Source organism: Sander lucioperca, chromosome 1 (assembly GCF_008315115.2).
Source record: "Sander lucioperca isolate FBNREF2018 chromosome 1, SLUC_FBN_1.2, whole genome shotgun sequence".
In the NCBI taxonomy this organism is placed as follows: Eukaryota; Metazoa; Chordata; class Actinopteri; order Perciformes; family Percidae; genus Sander; species Sander lucioperca.
In genome coordinates, this window is record NC_050173.1 from 8,978,840 (window position 1) to 9,003,400 (window position 24,561).

Genomic DNA, 24,561 nt, shown 5'->3' on the forward strand with positions numbered 1-24,561 from the left:
ACACACACACACACACACACACACAGCTCCAGAAAAAGAGAATGAGGAGGTTAACTGGAGGAATTAGCCTCAGGGCAAAGCAGACTTCCGCATTTCAACCCTGCCCGTGTCTCTTTGAGCGCCAAGAGAAACAGTCTGGTATATGGCATTTGACTGAATGATGGAGAGGCTAATAGTCACAGCTTTCTCACCACACTGACGTCTTACTAGCTAACAGGCTCACATATCCATTTTTTTTAACATGGAGGGAAAACTGCTCAAATAAGAGCAGCCTTTAAATTTCCCCTGAGTTGTTTTTACTTGACTTTCACACACAGTTTAGTTTGGAAAAGTTCCACAGAAACATCTTAAATGATCTTCTGACTCCAAGCAACTGTCACTGTCTTTTGCTTTAATATCTAGACACAGTTTTGTTCGCTCATCATATTACGTAAAGCAGCCTGGGAGATAGTACAAATATAATATGATGGGAGGGTAGAGACGAGTCGAATTCACGCGCTATTAATGTCACGCGCAGGATACATTATTCCAAAACCTTGTCGAACAGGACCTGCCCTCTTATATTTAACTTGTGTGATAAATGTTAAAACTCTCTGGGAGACCTGGCAAAAAATCTGTTTCCTCAGATTTACCGCTGCGTGAAAGCATTGAGAAGAAGGAAAACAAGGAGAAAAAAAACATAGGAAAGCAAAACAAAAACTCCAACAGAGGGATGTAAAATTAGCGGGTGTGGAAAATAACTTTTCTCTTTCTGTTTTTCTGTGCAGCCAGCCTATCCGCTTAGTGGCAAAACTCACAGCTTGAGTCTGGCACATGGTCTTTCCCGTCTCTCCATGTTCCCCCTCTTCTCACTGCTCCCTCATATTACACTAAGAATGAGCATCCCGCAGGAGGAAATTCTGTGCTTTAAAGTAAGAGCCCATGAGGATGATTGATGGTTTTAAAAGAAAGGGGCAAAGATATAAAACTGTGACAGTGCTAACAATGACAGAAACGTGATTACTATTTCCAGAGTTAAAGCTGCTGTCAGTTGCCTGGATACTTGCTCGTGTCTGTACACGTGTCAAGTAGGAACCCAGTGCACTTGTCCATATCAGCAGTCACATGCGTCATAGTGACAGAGGGCATTCATACCATTCAATTATTTCCATGTGCCCTGTCATGCCCATACGTGTGCTCGTATTGGCAAGCAAATAGTGGAATCAAAGTTAACCACAGGGTTAGACAGAAGCTATTTCAATTTGCAGTTTATTGCATTTAGCAATCAAACCTGCATCAAGACTAGATCGATGAATAAAGCAAGTAGGGAAACGATGAGTTCTCTTGAGGTCAGATCTCTGGATGCAGCAAAGCACAACAGAATAAACTGCACTTCTAGTTAATATATATTTTTAATGCAGGACAGGTCCAAGCAATGCAATAACAAGCCCCCATCCTTTCTTACTTTTCTTCCGACCACCACACCACATCTGGCTAAGGCAGCCAGGAGTCAGTGGGGGCTCTAGGCTGCATTGGATTGTCCTCTACATCACCCTATAACCATTCCATAAGAGCTGTTGGATGCACATTGGCCATGTATGAGAATATCTGTAGATTATACCCACAGCTGCCAAGCTGACTTGTGTTTAGCTACAGTACGTGGCCAAACTGTATCCTATGCTGTAGCAACAGCACTGTCTGTGTGTGGGACAGTCCAGCAGGTATATTTAAAACAAAGTTGCAGGTTTGGTAAATCTAAAGTTAGAAGAAAGGAGGTTATGTAAAAGGAGAGGAGTGTAGAAAAAGTAAGAGGATATCTCGAAAAGTATAAGTGTAGTATGTTGACGTATGTAACTCCCACCTTTCATCTAGTGAATATGAATTCTAGTGAACGAACATTCAGTTAATGATTTGTTCTGTCAGGCAGCATTTCATCTGATAGATTGATACTATATTTAACATACTTAACACTTTCCAAAAGCTTCACGCTGTCCTATTTCCCCAGAAACAGCATGTACTGAATCACACAAAGTGAAGCTGACACAAATTCCTGTGTAAAACATCAGAAGATGGTGGGATCGCAGAGCTAGCAGTATTAATATGTATGATCTTTGAGGTTTTGGAACCAGGTGTAGCCAGCCACGACCTCTGGGGAGTGGGGTTTCATTGCGCTGTGCTGCATATTTCAATGACAATAAATAAACATCAATTATCATACTTTCCTAAGGCTACTTCCCACAGCCGTCTGGGGTAACTTGTCAGCTGCTCAGCGACAAGATTGATGATAGTAGAACAAAAAGTACCCATAAAATAAACAGGCCATATCAACTGCGAGGACATGTCAAAGGATGAAAGATTGGAAAACATGATTTGATAAAAAAAATCACTATCACAAGCTTGTGACTGTATCGACCTACATGGAGCATGTTCTGCTGCGGTAAATCTTATGTGTAACATCTAGGACTGTGTGTGGTGGTCATTTCTAAAGTGGAACTCACTCCCAAACCAAAACTTTTCTGTTCATGAAAACTAGTAGCCAAAGTTGGCGAGTGCTGTCAGATGTTGTTTTGACATGTTTTCCTGAGACCACAATGTTGGAATGGAAAACCCGGTTTCTCCCTTGGTCACAAAAATACATAACAGCTCTTTGCGCATTCAGACTCATCTTGACAGTTGACGACAGGATGAGGAGAGTACTTCCAAACCCCAAGTCCATTTCCTCTCTGAAAACATGTTTCCCCTCACCTAGTAACAATGAAATAATAACTTAAACATATTGGCATTAATGACCGTGAGTGTCTTTTTGGCTAGACAACATACAGAAAGACTGCATGGTTTGCAATACTTAGAAGCTTTTGGAACTTGGAAACATGATGTGTGACTGTGGTATAACCACTTCTATTTTATGTACTCTTTCAGACTTAAATTTATGTTATAAATTGTGTGATAGACAATATTATCTAGCCCTTGATAGTGAAATCAGTGCATAGAGCTGAGCACTTTAGTGTGAAAAGAGGTTGGGCATGACAGTATGATAACCTTGCAATTTCAGCTATAAATGTATCATTTTTTAAATGTGTGTTTCAAAATAAAATACATTGTGTTCAATAGAAAAAAAGTTGTTTTTTACCCAAACTGCACACTTGCAGGGAGAGGGATTTCTAACCTGCACGTTCTGTCCTTGAAGACTCATAAAAAACAGCTCATACCTTAGGAACGGTATGACAGAAAATTTTAGTGGTTTTGAAACAGTGACTTTTTCAAACCGCGGTGTACCTTGAAACCGGTAACCAGCCCATGCCTAATAGAGGTTATATACATGTTCCGTTTAAGAACTTTTTAAATAAATAGGATACAATTGTAAATACGTGTAGGGCTATACAATGTTTTTTTATGTGTCATTTCAGGGAACTGCCCAAAGAATGTGAACTATGACCAAGTGACATAATGGTACTAAACTGTTGTCACATTAATCATTTCTTAGCACTCTTGGAATGTTATTATGATAAGAAAAGTCTTACCAGTGATCGTTAAAAGCATAAATCAAATGTGAGAACATGGATGGAGAAAGTGGTGCATGTCAGAGAGAATTATTCTAGTTAAATAGTGTTCTTACGGTACTACATATATTATACTGAGCTTTGTTACTTTAGTGGACAACAGCATAGCAGTCAGTGTGACAGTCTAATCCCACTTTCTTCGACGTTGCACAAATATAATATATTTAATTCTCAAGTCCCAAATAAAAAGTACCCATTTTTAATCAATTTTGATATGAACATTGAGCCATGTATATTAAATACACAGTAAAATTATTTTTTCTGTGTCACTGAATACAAACAGCATGCAAACCATCCTCTGAAAAATGGCGCCAGAATGAAGCAAACCATCATGTATCATTTGTAACGAGGAAACCTTTATTGTTTAGTGGGTGATTTTAGTTGTAGTTTACATGTCCTGTGAGACCAGAATGTTTGATGTTTCATTCTGCAGCCATTACCCACAGTAGATTACATGCAGCTGTGGGACAGGGCTATTTTAGGACTATTTTCCCACGATTAAAACACAGAGGCTTGGTTCTCCTTTGATGTGGTGATGAAATGACAGGACATGCAAACCAGGCTTTGAGTTTTTCTGTCAACATGTTTTACAGCTTGGAGAGTGTGCGTGCTTCGCCTTGATTTGTTTGTGTCTCACACTAAAGTTACTCTTCTTTACGCTTGGCTTCAGAAAATATACAGTGTTTGGTTAAATCCACTAAGAGGGATCACTCTTTTTTTTTGGTTTAATCTTCAAGAAAAAATAAATGCACAGCTATTCCATGTAGCAAGTTCTGACCTAAGTGGACTGATCTTTGACATGCATTGCTGCCTGTGAAAAAAACTTTTAAGTTTAAGATATTTCTTCTTCCACAAAACCAACTCAAGGCATCCAAAGAGTGAAACATGACCTTCATAGACTATAAAAGTTGTTTGGACAGAAACTTTTCCTTGGTGGACAAATTTAACGTCAACCTTAGTTGAATCCCTGTTTTCTTTGCTTTGAAGCATATATTACAGCTTTACGGAGCGCTATATTAAAAGGGGCTTTCGTTTTAAGTGCTCCTAGTACTGCACTACAGCTTTAATATACTCAAGGGCCCCAGAATACCAGGATCTTCCTTTTGTCTAATGGGAGAAGCAGAGCAGCAGTTGAACTCAGCATGATCAAACCAAAACTGATCTTTACAGATTCTGTGCCATACATTACACAGCCAGGAAGAGCATGTGTAAACCATTAATTAATAACCTCTCTGTAATAACCCATAATTCAGATGGTTCTTTTTTTAATATAGTCTGAAATGTGATGCTACACTGTAAAGTGTACAATTGCTATGTCTTAAAATGTACTTTTCAAAACACAAGGGAATCAATATAAATCCAATATTATGCTTGCTAGCCAATGGTCTAATTATAATGCAGATGACAAGATACATAAATGGTGCAAGAAACATCAAGCTAAATTTTGTCTTTTTAGCGTTCCCAAACTATAGCATTTGCTGTGGCAGAAACACTGAGCTGAATTAAATTGGCACAACAGGAGTTCATCTGTTTCAAATAAAAAAAGCGCAAATAAACCGCCAATTAAATATCTTTCTGTCTGTTCACTGTCCTGTGAAAAGCAGCTTCAAATACATATATCTGTACAAGTTCCTCAGACAGGCTTAAATACACACTGGTAGGCAAAAATCAACAAAGTATGCATTAAAGTATGCATTCCATTGCTGAGCGAGGAAATCCATAGATTATGTTGTAGAAAGGGTGTGCTCATGTGTGCAACTGTTACCTTCGTAGAGTGAGGCTGAGATTGCCTGTGCAGGCCTTAATCTTGTTCTGTGCCTCTAGGTGATTCATGCTGTCTGTGGAAATGCCATTAATGGACAGAATGATGTCTCCAACATCCATCTTGGCTTTGGCTGCCTTGCCTTCATCAGTCAGCTGCAATGACACACAACAAAACATTAACAAAAAAAGAAGCTTATCATTGACATATTTGCACCAAATAAAGAAGAGTATTCACAAAGCATTTAGTTACATTAACTCTGCTTCTTGTTCTTTATTTAAGATTGTGCTGTGTTGACAATTGGAACTTCGGGGTTTGCATGTGCAGTTTAATAAAATGAATAAGAGAAAAATATTTAACTACAATATGTGTATGCATATTGTGAGGATTTATTTCTTGTAATCACTAAGCATTGTACTCTCCTTTCCGTTTCCTGTCTTATGTAACTGTTGTCAGATAAGATAGGCATTTTATTCTTAACATCACAACATCCATGGGACAAGATTCCACATTCCGAAACAAGCTGCAATGGTGACTCATATACCAAATGACCACCAAAATGGTTTGAGTATGCATTATATATTTCAGTTACATATACTGGGTCTCTTAAGGACATTTAGAGAATTAAAAAAAGACTTAAAAGGTTTTCTTTGCTGTGATCTTCATCTGCTAATGTGGTGCTGAAAGGTGCTAGTACACAGGTTGTTTGGTCTAAAGCAGGTTTTCCTTTGGGAGCTAAGTGTATTTGGCTCCTTTGTACATTGAGTACATGCTGTGTAAAACTGGTATTTCTATAATGTGAATTAAACAGCAACCAGAGTTTTGTATATTTTCCAAAGCAAATAAAAAAGTTAGGAAAAGTTTAATACTTTTATCATGGAAAATATAAAAAGTCTCCCCATTTTGAGTATGGTAGCAAGGGTTTAAAAGCTTAAAGCTCTACAACTGTCTGTCTACCAGGAAGTAGCGTAAGGTATGGCTGAGGTTTATCACTCTTCTATCCCTTTTCCAACACGTTGACACTCACATTTAACACACAGGAAGTAACGTAATAAAACCATGACGATGGGATGACCTTGATGCTGCCTTTGTTAGGATCATATCTTTATGTCATCTGACCTCAACGAACATGGTTTAACTGGACTAATTCACTCACCCATAATGCTATGTGCACTATTATGTGCTATTGACAAAAAAATATATTCTATATTGTATATTCTATTCTGTCTCTCAGCAGTGTAAAGAAAAAAAAGAATTCACATTGCCTGAAGCTTCAAACACTAAAAATAGGGACATGGGAAGCGCACACAGAAAACATGTACATAAGTGCCAGCTCAGGTGAGATCTATGAATGTGTTGAGCGACAGAAGAGTATAATGAAGAGAGCGTGAAGCATGATGGGAGGAAAGTGATTTTAACTGTCAACTCTAGTGAGTGTTGAATATAAAATTGGAACTTAAATGTCAGAAAGTAATTAAATGTTCCCCCACTGCCATCTACAATACATTTCTATGAACCAATAGAATGTAAATGCATGAGTCAGTCATACACACTTGAGAGTAGCTATTTATATGAACAAGCCCTGATTTAGGCAGAGAAACACAAAAACAAGACATTTCCTTTCCCCACTGCTAAATAATGCATTCAGGTTAGGTAACTCTAAAAAGACTTCCCCTTTGGTTTAAAAAAGGAGCCAATGAGACATAAAGAATGTGCCATTGTGTTACCCTCATAATGACATTGGGGAAAAGAGTAGGAGGGAGGGAGAAAAAGAATGAGGAAGTGACAGTGACCCAACACATTTTCTCTGGAGCCTTGCTTTCCTCGTGTCATTATCAAGTAGATCAGTAGCGGGAAGTGTAGAATGCATAGCTGAGGCTGATGTATGCATACCAACGTCCTGGAAACCTATAGTGCAGCCACATGCCAAGTGTTACTCACAAAGGGCAGGGTACTCACTACACAGTATGAACACAGCTTCAACTGACTCACTCAGCGTCCTACATAGACACACCTGCCACATGAGTCTGTCCTGACTCATTTACTTTCAATAAAATAACTCATTGCTCTTCAAATGCAGAAGCCAATAAAGAGAGTGTAAGCACTCTTCAGAGATCACTGGCATGTGCTGCTGGCTCTGTCTTACTCTACTAGACAGCTCCAGAGGTCAATAGCAGAAAAAAAGCAGCTGGATTGTTGATGAACACATCCCAGATACATGGATTCTTCTCTCTCAATCTCCTTGCATCTCCCTCTCTGTGTGTGTTTGTTAGAGAGGAAGACAGAAAGGGAAAAGGCGATCGGAAGTTATCTCCTTGTATGGATGTGAGAAAAGACAATACTATACAACTCTATATATGGAAATTCCTCAAACACTATTTCAAGACATAGAGAGAGGAGAAGACTCTTGTAACATTCTTTTAACATTCTCATAAAAATATGTGTTTTATATGTGGCCCACAATGTTTAATGCTTCAGTCTGCGGTGAACAGAGAGCACTTTATAAATCCCACCTTCTTTCAGTCAAACACTGTCTTTCTCACATGGATACAAAACAAATAGATCTTACAGTAGGAATCCCTGGCATCCGCAGTCTATAAATATAAATCAAGAGAGGTCTGAAGCACTCGTGACGGAGAGCAGATAAGTAATGAACTGGAACTTAGGCTGTGCTACTCCAACTCTCTCAAAAGAACAGGATGTTTTAGCAACATGACTTCACCAAATACTGTCAACCACATCACATTATGTAATTTGTACACTTAATCCAAATTTGTGAAAAACACAAGTTAGTATTTTAAATATTGCTTGGTCAAATAGAAAAATTCCACAGAGGCCATTTCACACAAAATGTTTTAATTTAAAGACTAAAAAGGCTACTAGCTAGGGCTTTATGTTAGTTTGGCAGATGAGAAGGACGTTTCTAAATGAATGAAGTGCCTTTCCAACTGCGCTTACATGAATGGGATTCCAGCCACATAATGGTGCGGCTGCTGTGCTGCTGTGGTCCTCTCCACACTGCTGATTTTACTGCTGTGCAGTTAGTAGTAATGGCTAGTTCTTCCAAACTACACATGTAAGTTCCTCCGCTCCTACAAATGCAGCTTGAAAACAGCATATTGCACAATACTTGGCAGATTTATCTGAAGGCTTATGGCAAATCCTAAAGTACACTGAAGATTACGATATTACTAGCTAAAAAGCCCTTTAATGTATTCCTAGTATAAATATATTTGTAGAAGAACTTCATCTTCACCTAAATGTAAAGAGATTAAGAGAAATTCAGAGGGATTTTGTCAACTAACTATAAAAACACAAGTGGAGCAGAAGCCTAGAAAAAAATAACAGTTCATTGCTTCCATGTGTCTTCAATCCATCTGGTATACTGTCATAATCAAATATAGACATAAAAGCAAATAACAAAATAAGAAAAGCTGGTTCATTTCAAAGACTTGGATATAATTGGATTAATATTTAGATGTTAACTCAGTAATCAACTTATCCTTAATAAGTCAATGAATTAATGAAGAAATATAACGGATTCTATAAGAGTCATTATTGGTAAAACACAGAGAGACTGTTAGGAGAGAAAGCAGCTTTGTTAAGTAGTTGATAGATTCTTATTTTAAGACCTGCAATGCCTCTCCAGAGATATTCTCTGTTTAGTGGCTGCTGCCAAAACTAAAAAACACTGGAATTCTTCACTAAACAGATCAATTCTGTATTTTTAAAACCACTGATTTACTGTTGCGTTAAGCCTTTTAAATTTCACACAAAACTCTTTATGGGAAAAGAAGCCCAAACACATTTAGGACAACACTTCAGCACTAGTGGGAAACTAATCATCTCCCATGCTGGTTTAACTTTCTCCCTTCAGTGAAATAATGGAGTAAGGAAGAGGGCTGTGGTCATTTCACTTTTGAGAAGTCATGTTACAGGAAGTGTCTTGTGGTGAAGGCTGGAGGCCTGTGAGATGCATGTCATGTCTGCGTAGGGTAGACTAAGATAGAGAACCTTATATGGAAAGACTTGGGCCTAACATTATGTCATTACAAATACACAAGGCTATAGCAGATTGACCCACAGGCAGGACTGTACAATTTCAACCTGTAAAGGTCATCGAAAAGAAATAGTTTACGCTGCAGAATCTCTGGGATGACTCTGTGAGGAGAACATTAGAGCGCACAGCAACCTGCTGAGCTAGCACAAGCAGAAGCTATAAAGTACAGTTTATTGTCAAGAGAAGTCTTCTCTTCCACGCTTGCAGCTGCAACACATTGCACAAACTGTTCAAAAAAAAAAAAGGAAGAGAGATGAGAAGTAGGTGCAATGCAGCAGTTGGGAGGGGACCAATAGCAAGTACTCCAAGCCAAACATCGCAATTAAGGCCACCTGAACAGAGGTAGATCCGCGGTTGTCATGGTTTGACCCCAGTCTCTTACTACATCAATCAGACTGCTGGAAAACACAAGATGCCAAGCGGACCTACGTACGAGCTCTTGGTCAAATTGTCATGACAACGCAAACAAAACAACACAAAGCAGTCACTGAATACTGAATGCTCTTTAGTCAGGTCAGAAACAAACCCGGCTGACGAGTGCTGCTGAGGCAGATGATATGAAAAGGCTTTTAGTCGTGGCGGGGCTTGAGCCAAGTGCAAGTGCTGGTTTCCACCTCCATCCTTACTTATTCAACTCTCCTGTGGGGTTTAAATTGGGCTTTTTTATTTTCAGACAAATGGCATTATGATCGTTGAGTGGTAAAATGTTCGGGCTGTTTAATGACTAGACTGACACAGACAGACTACTACTGCCCTATCAGCAGAATATACAGTTGCTCTGCATTTTAGAAGCTACGACATCACAACACAGGCTCATCAATGGAACAATAACTTGCCACAGGAATACAACCACATATTTTTCTTGACTACACAATATCATTTTTACTTTCAGTGACTGTGGAAAATGTTAAATGGATTGCATTTATATTGCAACTTAATCCAGAAAGCTTGTAACATGGGATGCCTGTTATCAAGCATGATTGACTATCACTGTCTTTATTCCAACTGACCTTAAAACACAGCAATAAACGTAGGTTGTAGTCCAAACTGCAGCCATGAAGACAGCTCATGTGCAGTGGCCTATTGTGTCAATGAATTCAGAGAATATGGGCTCATCCATATGTCTTCTCAAACTGAGAAAAAGTGGATTGTTCCTTAAAATATCTTTCATCAAAAAAAAAAAAAATAAATAGTGTGAGTGATCTAAATCAAAATCAAGAGACAGCTTGGTTATTCTTTATAGCTCTGCCATATAGTATTATGGAGATTGAAAGCAGATGCCCTATCTACAACTGTAGACAGACACCAGGGAGATCATACTGGGATCAAACACACACTGCAGATAACTGTTTTCTACTAAACCCATTTGTAACCTGAACACATCTTCAGGACCCTGCATAGAACCATAGATTATTAAATATGCCTTGTAAAGCGTAAATTCACTAGGCTATGAAATACCGGTCGGACATAACTGGTTTCTATTGAATTTCAGTTTCCATATAAAAATGCTCAAGATATTTTAATACAAGAGACAAATAAATACAGAAAAACAGTTTGACAGCTATGCAGCACAAGTTATTTTTCTCAATAGTTTCCTGAAATGCCAGGGGAGTTTTTCAATGCTTGATTTTATTTTTTCTGGACCGGACCTCAACCAAAGTTATGGCTCAAAGTGAGACCGATTGTTCTTTATCCAGTGAGCTAAACAAGATACACACTTCTTTCTATATTAATTGTAAATCACTGACAAATTTACAAGAGGCAGATTTGCATAGATAGCATAGATTATAGTATATATTCTGAACTGCTTATATTTATTTATTTATTTATTTATTAATTATTTCATTCTCAAAACTGTTAAAAACTGTTAGGTAGCTGAATCCTCACTGTTTGCTCTGCGTGTGCAGAGTGTGCGGTACTTGTGTTAAAAGAGGAAATGAAAGTGCCATTTTGGTAAGCCTTCCAAGTTCAGCACCTCCATGATGTAAAGCAAGTAGCAAATGACAAAGGATGTTTACAGTTGGATCAAAAAGTGCAGGAAAGGGTGTTTCAAAGTGAATTAATACTTGCAAAAGGACAACAGCTGTCTCAGTTTCTCACTGGAAACCCACAAAGCATATCTCATGAAGGTTTTGGTCCACTTTGCTCTACTAATTAACTAAAGATAATATTATATCTCATAATAAACATATAGATATAACATTATTATTATTATTTAGCTAATAATATTTGCCAGCTACCCATTGTGGAGCTGTCCCCCTCTACTGGATCCTCTTCTCTTTAACAAATGCATAAAGAATAACTTTCACCCCTAGTGTTGATTTTGGTTGCCCAGATACACTACATCATCACATTCCTCTTCTTTGAGAGTGAACGTACCCTCGCCATATTAACACATGATAGTGGTGCTTGAAAAAGAACAAATCTGGAAGCTCAGAGCCTACAGCAAACACAGAGCTAAAATTAGATTATAGATTATAAAATATGATAATGTTCACATGCCACTAAAACAACAATCAAAATGACACAAAAGACAAGAGGGGGAAGTGAGGGGTCAATGGGAAAAGAGAGGAACAGAGAGAGGACATTTTTGCTGTGCTGACCCCCAACTGACCTACAATAACCAGACATTTGGGTGGGGGAGAGTTACTGTTTCTTAGTTATTACTTCAGCTTCAGTTCTGATCAACTTTTCTTACATGATATATATATATATATATATTTTTTTTTTAATATAATGTTAGTCCAGTGAATTTAAAACCAAACTGTTTAACTCAATTTACTGTGTGTAAATAGATTAAGTTCACTCCAGTGTTATGTTTTGTCTTTTGAGTAGACATTTTCTGCTTTTTTCTAAGCAATGCAAAAATAATAGATTTTTGAGTGGTAGACTTTCCCATGTGGAAGCCTGTCCAAAAAAATGCCGATAAAACAGCTGAATACTGCACACATGATGTACGTAACTGGGCCCTTCCTCCATAAAGTCATCCTTACATTATTGGGTTGTTTCGGTTTTAACAAACATTCCAATTCAATACCACACACAACATTTGACTTACAGCATGTACTCCATCTCATACTTTGATTTAGTGTTATTACTAGGCCAAAGCAGAGTATTCCTTTAAAAAAGGCTTCAGGACAACTGTAGTTGTCTTTCAAGCAACCAGCCTTTTATACAGTACTGTACTGTATGTTATCTTTGGATCAATTACATATGGTAAGCATATGTAAAGTCATTACATCATTATTCCATGGCAATCACATCTAAGATAGATAAATAGAAGCTTTAATGTGCAAAGTCAGTCTATTTAACATTGTGGCTCTCTAATGAACCTTAAAGTAAGCCTGTGATCTATACAATTTCCTTGTTACAGAGCTAATGAAGGAACTGAAGTAATAGTTAACTGTTGGCAGATGCTTCCATATATGTACCTTCTACTCAACCCTTTGTAAATACTGTTACTCATTTAACTTACATAAAGTAATCATTATAGATTACTTAAGGTTACTGATAGATCTGACATCTATCAGATGTAATGAAAAGGATATATGATAATGGAAATATAAACTTTTCATCTTTACTACAACATAAAGAGCAAATGTCCAGCATGTGTTATGTTGGCTGTGCCTTGTGACATTAGGATTTGGAAGATAAATAGACAAAAGGGAGACTTATTCCTGGCGCCTGGACAATAACAAGAAATCTGAGCCATGTATGGTGCCATTCATAGTCACTAACTAACAATGTGATGGAATGAAAAGCTTTTAGAGTCGTATTCTCTGCCTCAGCTATACTGCGGCATGCTGCAGACCACTGATGACTCAACACAGGACTGCTGGTGGACACAAATCCATAGAGTAGCTTGCATGCCACAATAACCCACAAAACAAAAGAAGAAATAATCAAAACTACCACATTACATGCACTAGTGATTTTAACAGATTCAAGGCTTCTGTCAGACTTTTCTTTTGATACATTTCCCAACTCACCTGTCTCTTTTTATTTCAAACTCTCTAGTAAAACATGACATGGCACATATCACAGTTAGGGGTCAGGTGCCCATCTGCTTTTCATTTTTATTGTGGTTGTAAGTTTTGTTTTTTTACAGTTGAGCGTACCATATCAACTGAAAAACCATTGTCATCAATTCACATGTCTTACCTCTACTGAAGACAAGTACATATTCAAATATAAATGGTAAAGATTTTGTGTAAAGTTAGGGTCAGTGCACTCATGCTAATTAGAGATGTTCCGATACCAGTATCGGTATCGGCTCTGATACTGCCTAAAACGCTGGTATCGGTATCGGGAAGTACTGGAGTTTCCAATCCGATACCACGTAATAAAGCCCTAAAGAAAATCTACATTAAAAGTAGTTTATTTATGTTCTTTTTCCGTTATAACTGACTGTCAGTTCATTTGTGTTTGTTCATGTTTCACAAAGAGTTTAAACTGAGCAAGACTGACAACAAAGATATAAATCATATCACATCCATACAGGGATAGTAGTATACAGTTGTTAAAACATAATAAAATATATGACACACTGGTATCGGATCGGTACTCGGTATAGGCCGATACGCAAGTTCAGGGTATCAGAATCGGTATCGGGAAGCAAAAAATGGTATCAGGCCATCTTAAAAATGGAGGGGTATTTTGAGCAGATGTTTTTCAACAGCCAATGCCAAAATTGAAAGGCCAACAGAGGCAAAATGGCCAATTAATGCTGATTTTATTGTCCTCTTTCTCTCTGGAAAGGCTAGGAGTTTCTGTATTTATATATATATATATATATATATATATATATATATAAATAAAGGTGATCCAACATATAATCAGGTCACAAGTGTGGTTGTGCTTCATTTGTGTACTGTTTTTGAGATATAATAACAAGATGTCTACTGATAGCTACATGCCATTATGACGACATGATGTCATTCATTCCATTATTATCATAGTGGCTAGACATAAAAATCTGAGCAGCTATGCTGGCCTTCTTTTATGGTTGTGTTTTCACTTGAAAAAAGTCACTTCTCTCCATGCAACGCCTTTCAACTTCTGTAACTTTGCCATGCCAACAACAAATAAACAAAGTCACTGACCTTGGTCATAACATGGAGATTACAATTACATAACAGGAAGGAGCATGAATTGAATAACACTGCTCATTCTGCAGCAGCCAGAGTTGTTGTCAAAGCACAGACTTCACTGATAGAAGACAAGCTGCCCAACCTTAATCATATTTGACAAGAAACACTGTTACTATAATTGAGACACTTCAGAGACCCTTGGGTTGAAAGAGACTGCTGCTTGACAGACTAATAGTAATCTGCACTGCAGACTTTTTTTTTGTGAAACAAGCATAGAAGGCCCTTACATCATGAACATAAACAGTTTGACTGTATAAGCTGAAGCTGGAACTGTCTTATAAACAGGCATGTTTTTCAGTGTGTCCTCCAGTCCAGCAGTCCTTCTCCCAGCAGAGGGCTCAACAGGACCTGGTCAACCAGAGCCACATCCCAGTTTGAATGTATGTGGCCCAAACTCCCAAATAGTTATTACAGAACCAGTGTGGCTTTCTAGAGTTTCACTCAGATTGGCCGTTTAAGGACAGGTTCTGATGCTTCCACTGTAGACCAAATATACATAGTCTCCAGTGCCTTGCATCAGGACTAATGCACCATCCCTCATCTGAATGACTAAAATGACAGCATCCGTTAACAGCTACAGTATATACTTAATCCACCAAATAGATTTATGAATCGTCGAGAAATTTAAGGGAGTTTTTTTAATTGACCGATATTGTGGTTGCAGTTCAGTTTTGTAACCATGTGATAACAATAGTCATAGCCGTGACAGGAGGTAGGTCATGACTGTGGGGGACTGGGTGTCAGAGGCCATGAGCTGTTGGAGAAGGTGTCTAAATCCAGCAATGACTGTCACACAGGAGATGGATGGCACACACACTTTCATCACTTTCAGGGCATAGTGACAGCATTCCACAGAGGTGACTGTCATGGAGTGAAGGGTACATTGTGTGTGTGTGTGTGTGTGTGTGTGTGTGTGTGTGTGTGTGTGTGTGTGTGTGTGTGTGTGTGTGTGTTGCACTCACCCGTGAGATGGTGAGGGGCAGACAGAAGTCCTTCCCTCCCTGCAGTCTGAAGCCCCAGGGGGCAGGGCCAGCCAGGGAGACACTGTAGCTGCTGCTCATGATTTACCTAGAGACAGAAGAAAATATATTTAACACTTGATTGCGTTTTAACCCATATTAAGTTGGATAAAATCCACCAAGAGACATACTCCACACTGACATAAATATTACAAAACACAAGAGAGAATACAAAAGAAGAGAAAGAGAATACCAGGAAAAAGAGGATGTAAACAAACAGCGTATCACGTAATTTACAATTGTCGTGCAGCCAACAACTGGCATTTAGAAAAGATGACTATTTTCAAGTTGAGCACTATAAACCGCATATTCTGCTAAACCCAAACAGAAGCATTCCTCTGATGAGTCTAGATTAAAAGGTCTGCCATTGCTTGTTTTCCACCACTGTATTCTAGGAAATCTTCTGAAACACAGTAAATATTTTACATTCTTTTGTAAATTGTAAACTCCAGGCCTGTTTTGGCTACTGTCACAGTCTTATAGCTATCTTAAACGTTATCACATTGAAGCCATCTTAATTCAAGTAGTCCCTAGGCAATGCAATTTACAATGGGGGTAATAGTGAGTATGATATATATCATATATACTATAGCCTCTCAAGTGCTAGTGCACATGTAAACAAAAGAGTAAGAGATAACCTATAAAGACATGTGCATTGCAGGATTTAATTTGCAACCGGAAGTCAAAGAGCTACCCGTAACCCGATGACTGTTAAAATCCTTTGATGCACAACTCAGAATGGATTACTCCACTATATATATTATACACTAGCCTATACTATACCATGGTTGTTAAATAAAAACGTAAAAAGCAACAAAAGCATTCATATATTGTCAATAAATATTTTAAATTTCAAAAATGAAAAAAAAACATTTAGGAGCAAATAAGCATTAAATGCTGTTGATGCATCCTCTAGCAAAATGGGGGTTGCCACAGTAGTTAAAAAAGAAAGAAGGAAAGGGATATTTAGAGCATGTAAGCACTGACTGACTTTTTTTACCTTAAAAGAATCTCAGATCAGATGGACTGCATCTGCACTTTGGACCTATGATCTCAGCGTCCTTTAACTGAACCCACTGCTTGTGAAATATGTTCCGACAAATGTACCCAGACAAAGACAAACTATATTAAAAAATAAACTTGTATTATGGAGATACTCTATGCCAGCCTGCCCTTACAAGACATAGGAGGTTATAAAATCAAACCAGATTCAAGTGAAGCATTTTGAAAATTAGGCATTGGAAGGAAAAGGCATCATATCTCCTGAGATAATTCTTAGAGCTAAAGGGCTCAGCTGCCAACCCAACATTTCATTGGAGAGCAGGTTTGCCTTGCATTTCAACATCTCAATGGCTAAATGCACCATCAACTACATTACCTCATGGATGGATACAAATACCATATCCAGATTATACATGTGTGCATTCAAATCAAAAGGACAGTTCCAAAAGTTAAACACAGTGAAGACTATTTGGTGCAGTAAAATATTTCATGCACTATTAAGTTTCACTGGTTTAAGCCCTGCTTGTCATGCATTCCTTTTCCCCTGAAAAATTGAAGCTTTATTGGAAGCAAGACTGAGGTTAAGTACAGTCACATGTTTCAGTGCATTATTACATTTATTGGGTTAATAATTGAGGAAATTGGTAAACCATATTTGCAGAGTACACTTTAATATCTGGTATGAGTATTCAACTAACAGACTGTAGTAAGTCTGTCTGTGTGCCTGTGAGCCTCTGTGCACAAGTTCAGAAAAAACACAGATCATGTGGAAAAATATCACCTTTGCCCTGCCCCAACAGAAAGGGTGGATGTTGACATGAAAACATGACATCAAAGGCTAACCCACAAGAATTATATGTCACATACAGTACATTGCAATTATATGGAAAAGTGGGAAATGTAGACACAAAGCTGAGTCTAACTCTGAACAGATGGGTTTATTGTTTGTGGTTATCAGAATTTACTTTAGAGAGAAACTGAGAAGCAGAGAGCTAAGACCTATAGTTCTGATGTAATGAACTAAAGGTCTGCCCTTTCTGTTGAGAAAATTGGAAAATATAGTAAAGGAAACTGGGGGTAAATAGGGGGAAGTTCATTTGGGGCTGAACTTAAGAGTTTCTTTTTAAGAGTTTTGATGACATTTGAGTATCTGCTCTTTTATTTCTGGCTTTGGTGAAGCTGATTTTACTTTTTCACTACATAATCTGTGGCTGGAAGAACATGTGTGAATGTGACTTCTTAAACTAAGCAATTAACCAGTCATGTTTCCATCAACTTATTTTTATGCGCATTTTGAAGTATCGCATTAGAAAATGTTGATGGAAACGGCAAAATAAAAAAATAAAAAATAAAAAAAAAACGTCCTCAAATTTGAAAAAGAGTTAATGTGCAAAATAGGAGACGGAAACAGCTTTGCCGAAAAAGTTGGGACGTATACAGCAAACATGTAACTCACATGACTATAGTCCCGATATCCATCGGATGGGGGAAGGAACGCGATATGGGTCATATGCGCCATACACTTGTGGCACAAGGTGTGTAGTCGTAGCCACAGTCGGACCGATCAGTCTCCCCGAGTTGGTCAAAAAAGTGCCTTGGAACACACCGAAGCAACGCCGACTTGAGCATACGTTCTGCGCGTGTGCGAGACATAATATGTCTCCATAACAGCAGACGGCGCTAAAATGAAAACCAGAAATGACGAACGCGTCACGTGGGTCTGGCTTCTCCAGCCGGCCATAATGGCGGCTCGTTCGGAAATATGATCTCGTATTTTATGAAAATAGTTCACTGAAACGTGTGTCTAAAACATTTTAAGCAAGAAACAGGCCTTACAGTTGCTAAATCTGTCTTCAGACTCGAGTCACTGACCTCGCCAGACTGTCCGACGGCCGATTATCGGGTTGGTGTGTCAGGGCCTTTAAAAGTTTGCTTAAAATTCGCTTGACAATTAGATGGAAACATGACTACTGTTTCAATGCCTGCCTTGAAAAAGAAATATTCACACATTTGTGCGCTGGGCAGTGCAGAGAAAACATACTTTCCTGATGAGTATTTCATGAATAATAATGCCTTGTCATCCCAGAGACATGTTATTTTGAGGTTGTAAGTCATGCTGCCGCCACAATTTCCCTCAGGGACACAACACCACCTGCTGTAGCCCATCACCTGGTCAATTGTACGAGACACACATCAAATCAGAGGGTTGGCCTACTGTCTCACCATATCGCCTGGAGGGGAACTGGCTCTTCAAAGAAGTCAACAGAGAAGCCATAAAAGGGTGTGTGTGTGTGTGTGTGTGTGTGTGTGTGTGTGTGTGTGTGTGTGTGTGTGTGTGTGTGTGTGGGGGGGGGGGATAAAAATCACGTGTGAAAGTGATAGGGAGGGGGGGACACCTGGAAGGCACAGAGCACATACTGTAGCTCTACTATTTATACAACACACACTTTCACAATCAAATCTAACACAAAAACACACGTGCACACATGCAGAATTTGCAGGTCTATAATAAGAAGGCAACCAATTAAAGACAGCTGTCTCCATCTTCACGGTGACCAAGGGTTGAGGTGAGCCAAGACATTTCTTTTTAGGGAAATTACAAGGCCTCACCTAGTCCTGCATTGCCAGACCGTCCTCCACAGCACCGCGGAGGAGGGTCTTGCGAGTCAAACAGCATTCCGGGATAGGAGAAAAATGTGCTCTGTTTTATTGGCATTTCTCTAAACCAACCACAATCGTCTTGGGCGGCGCTAAGTGCCGTAAGGAGCCACAGCGCCTCTGCGAAATAGCCTCGGGAAGGAACTTGTTTTGGTGAAACTTGTACGTTCAAAGGTTGTTTTGGTCATGCAACAAAAAACTCAGATTGGACAGATAGTCTAGCTAGCTGTCTGGATTTACCCTGTAGAGATCTGAGGAGCAGTTAACCATAGTCCTCATAAATCCACCAGAGTTTAAAATGCCAACACAAAGATAGCCCAAGGTAACGGACATCTGGCCGAAATAGGGGACATCCGGCAGAATTTCGGGCGGCGCCGGAGCAATCCCGGAAGTGGAATGTTGTGTATATAGACTAGGCCACACCCAATGTATTGTCCAATTATTTAACCCATTCTGTTTAAACTCATCACATTGCAGCAGATGTACTGAGCCTCAATATAAGAAACTGGGTGACACAAGACACTTAAGTTTTTTTTTTTTGTACATTATTAGGCCTTTATTCTTTTTCTTTTTTCGACAGGACAGCTGAAGACATGAAAGGGGAGAGAGAGGGGGAATGACATGCAGCAAAGGGCCGCAGAGTCGAACCCGGGCCTGCTGCGTCGAGGAGTAAACTTCTATATATGGGTGCCTACTCTACCAACTGAGCTATCCGGGTGCCCATAAATACTTAAGTTTTATTCAAAGATCTTTTAACCAAAAGTCATGGTTTTATGACATGCTCTCATTGTTAAAAAAAAAAACAACAACCCTCGAGGAATACACAGCATTGAATAGCTCTGTTACAACTATGTCAGTTGTTCACAACAGATTCTTTTAGTATTAGATTTCATAGCCAACTTGGACGTGTCCGTAAAACCACAAAAAATGTTGATGGTGAAATTTGGATCACACTCATGTCATACCCACATATCAGTGGCATTTCTTTTCCCTAATATGGAGAGAACAAGCATTAGGCTCATCTCATGTCCCTGCTTGTTTTGTAATCCCTAATGATATCATGCATAGACATGAGCAGACACACCTTTCAGTGTTCCCAAACCGAGAAAAACAGTTGAGCCCTGCACAAGCATTTTATCAGCAGTACTTACATCAACCCTTTCTCTAAGCTTGTTCCAGTGTAATTCTGGTTATTTTCCACTTAGGCCTTATCTTTCAAGATCCTGTCAAAATGGCACTTTATTGTGCGTAATATTTCAGCACATTCACACCAAAAACAAGATAAAACACAATCCTTTCAGCAAAGCACAAATGGGACCTACTGACCAAGCTATCTACGGTCTCAGACATTTACATGTTCTTGTAGATGTTATTTTAACTTGCTTGATCTAATTAGTAGGTGGATTATCCAAACAGTTTGATATTGGATTAAGATTAATTTACAGTAATAATAGACGTGCTAACTTGACACATGCAGGGTTTTAGGGGGGATACTTGGGTTAAAATGTGGCATAACTTTGTATTCATAACTTTGCTTGAAAATTAAAACTCTGCTCACAGCCAAAAAGCATTCTTAATTAGGAATCAAACACAGGTCAACAGGGTTAAATGTACAGTAAGTGCCATCAACCAGCCTGAACTCCATGCTCTTTCCACTGCATGTGTCAAAATACAGCTGTGTTTCCTTCTAGTAATCGTTGCGTACTGGAAAGAAAATTTCTCTGAGTTTTGGTGAACATATTAGAGTGTATGATTTGCCAGAGTTTCAGACGTCATGCTCATTTCACAATGCTTCAGGAGACAATGTTGCCTGGTGACATCATTGCAGGACAGGTTGACTCCCAGAGTGGAGTATGTTTTCACAATGTAGTCTACTCTATACCTCACTTGTGTGCTATTACATTCATTATTTATTATTTTGTCAATACCAAAAGTATATTTAAATGAACAAATAACTAAACATGTACATTTTTTGTTAGATGACACCATATTAAACCTAAAAAAAAAACATTTGAACAGTAAAATATAGGCCTATCGTTTAATATCCTTGGCATACCCAGTGTCAGTGGGACAACTTGTTCCAACCTAACTTTATTGGACACTTTTTGTACACCAACTGATTACACGTTTGTTGTTGAGCTAACTCTGTGCTCTTGTAACACGTCACACATTCAGTATATCCATAACAACATATCTACTTTTCAAAAGCCTACTTTAAATTCACTATAGTGTCTTAACTCAGTGTGTCAGTCTAGACCATTAAATATAATATAACTCATGGGGTAATACTTTAACATAACGTTTGAGCTTCAGTTGTAGTCATGGGACAAAGTGAAAATTCCCCAGGTCGTCCTCAATCGTGTGTTTACTTTGGAGACCGTACATTAGCGTCTGTACAATCCAGCAGTTATTTTTTCTCACGGAAACTGAACCTTAATTTGTCTCAGTGGGTGTGACATAAAACACATGTCAGACATTATTAGTGCACTTTTCTGATAGACTTTTAGCCAACTTGTTACTTGTCAGTAAAACAAGTGCGTATCTCCGTTATGAGCAGTAACGTTATAACAAATCGGGTTTTTTTTTTTAAGTAGACAGGCTACATATTTCGATGCGCATATGTTCTTTTAATTGCAAATTTGTAACAGGCACAAAGCAGTAACATAATAACGGTAACACGAGCAGTGACTTTCCCTGTGTCATTATTTAAAATATTTAGTCATAGCTACTGTACAGTACTCACGTTGCCTTGTGAAGCCGGGTCTGATGTGTAGAGAGAGAAGCGTGACTTTAGTCCGTCTGTTCTCAGTTTCAAAGTTAACTGGACTGAGCGGAACTGAAACTTCCGCATATAAACCAGCCCTATCTAGCTGCCGGTAGGAGGGTTCACGTTCACAGCAGTGTGTGTGTGTGTGTGTGTGTGTGTGTGTGTGTGTGTGTGTGTGTGTGTGTGTGTGTGTGTGTGTGTGTGTGTGTGTGTGTGTGTGTGTGTGTGTGTGTGTGTGTGTGTGTCGACTGAAGGCAGCACACTGGCAGGCATGGGCTTGCCACAGTGGGACAAAGTGGATAATCTGGCAAAGCGAGACTACTTAGGTAACACCAAAACCCTAACTTTACCAGAAAGTCAAGCTCTACATGCAATTAAGCTAGCCCTCCTGAGGGTGATACCCGACCACAATAAAGTTATGCAAAAAAGACGTATAACCTACTAATCTAAAAGTGGCCGTTCATTAAGATGATTTTGCTGCAGCTAACGTTATCTAGCTAACCGAACAACCCCCACCTTGTACTCCATCATCGTTTGTAGATGTAATTCTTTGACATCTTTCCTAAATGTCTCTATATTTTATCCTAAAAATACAGTATCTTATACAAATATATTTTTACTCTGTGATATATGACCTGATTGGATTAAGCTTATTTTAAGCTAAAATGTGCGTTATGCTGATAGATAGATAGATAGATAGATAGATAAACATATTTTTGAGTCAAAGAAAGTTGTAAAGAAAGCATATTTGTCTGCAGTTACAGGAATGTATGAGGGAGATTTAGTCTATATTTAGGCCTGGAAATACGAAATGCATTACAGTTAGGCTACAATGCATCACATACATTAAAATACATTGTAGTTCAGTTTCTAGTCACAGTTATATTTGGTTTTATTACTTATTTCTTCTTTATGTTGTTCTTCTGTGATTTGGATGCTGTAGCTGTGCAATTTTTCTTTGGGATAAATAAAATGTACTCTATCCATTTATTGTATGCTGTACGGATTATAAAGCCCCTTGGAGATTTGAAATTTTGGGCAATATGAATACAATTATCTTGGCAGATTTCTACATCAACTATTTGTGTGCATGTCTTTTAGGATTGCATTGAGTGTTTTCACTTTGCATTTGTGTGCTCTTATTCCCTGTAAAGTTGTTTGCAACGTTGTCAGGTGCATCATTATTATAATTTGTTTATTTATTTTCGAATATACATTTACTGTGCTATGGCAGTGAAGCAGGTTTTCAATTTTTGTGGCATAGTGTTGGTATGCTCTCTAGTGGTCAGCGAATAAAGCCACATGCTTCTCAGCTTATGCAGATACTGTGAATTTAAAGTCACTGAGCAATTTATGGCCCAGGGGTAAGAAGTGAATAGTTTATCTTGCCCTGCTCCGCAAGTTTACACCTGAAGATATGTCACTCATCTTGTTGTCTTGTTTCTTGTCTACCTAGACATGGCATCTCGCCTGAGGCTGAGGTTTTCATAAAGCCAACTCAAGGCAATGAAGATTAAAAAAAAGACAATTGAAATGAAAATTGTGAGTTGACCATGAACAGTTTTAATTAGAACAAAAAAAAATTGATAGTCCTGTACCAGTGTTTATTCCTGGCTCCACTATTCTTTTGTACTGATCTCTCAAGTTGTTGCTGTTACTTCACTGAGCTTTGGTCACTAACTTATGGCTCACCACACCTACAATAAGCAACAATATATGACTCAAAATGTCAAAATATAAAAACAAGGTTTTAAGAAGGATGATTGTATTAAATGTCCATACAATTTGCTGTGGCTATACCTTTCCTCTAGCACCACCATCAGGCCAATATTTTCAGATGTACAGAAAAATATCAAACACTATCGGGCAGATTGACATTGAAATTATTGAGCACAGTTTTGCTACCTAGAGGATACAGATTAGTCATTTAATTAGTTAGTCAATCGACATTAATCAGCAACACTTTTGATAATCAAATACAAACTTAATAATGTTAGTGCTTTTTTTAAGCAAACATGGTAATGATTGCCTGCATGGTTTGAGCTATGAAATTGTGATAATTGCATGTTTGTCTTTGTCATAGACTATGGTCTAACAGATCAGGTCAGCAGATTAATCAATAATAAAGAATACTCGTTAGTTGCAGACATATTTCTTATATTCCAATAGTTTCTTTTCTGGTCTTCTGCTGAAAGTAAGCAGGTTGAAAACCCTTGTGAATTTTGGCCAGTCTATAGATTACATATCTGGACATTTGTCATGTACACAAAGTTCAAACACTGCATACTTATTTGGTAGAGTAAGATTATAGCATGATCCACAGTTTCAAACAGCACAGGAATGAGTAAACTAGAGTGTCGGCATTGTAGAGTATTTTGTGAAACATTTTAATCACAGTGCTTTTTCACAGTATTTTAGTAGACAAGGCATTTCAAGATTACTCCCTTTGCTTGAATGTGTCCTACTAATTTATTACTTGAAATTATTTAATATTACTTTGTTAAACTGTCTTAATCGTTTATAAAGAAATAACATTACTGACTATTTCAGCTCTCTGATGTGGATTGTATCCTTTTATTTTTGCTTTTTTTGTGATACTTTGTT

At 38.3% G+C, this 24,561-nt stretch overlaps 1 protein-coding gene across 8 annotated transcripts in view; it reads right to left on the bottom strand.

Moving 5' to 3' along the window:
• The window catches only part of pdlim5b (PDZ and LIM domain 5b), a 38,528-nt gene extending 16,369 nt beyond the window's left edge, over positions 1–22,159 (bottom strand). For all 8 annotated transcript variants that reach the window (XR_004898570.1, XM_031277974.2, XM_031277973.2 and 5 more), the window contains exons 1-3: positions 21,934–22,159; positions 15,474–15,579; positions 5,305–5,456 (exon numbers count right to left, since the gene is read on the bottom strand). Coding sequence is in view for 7 of the 8 variants with exons in the window: in XM_031277974.2 (XP_031133834.1) it covers positions 5,305–5,456; positions 15,474–15,572 (251 nt within the window). In the remaining variant the exon portion in view is untranslated. The remainder of the gene's footprint in view (positions 1–5,304; positions 5,457–15,473; positions 15,580–21,933) is intronic.
• Positions 22,160–24,561: the final 2,402 nt, after the last annotated feature.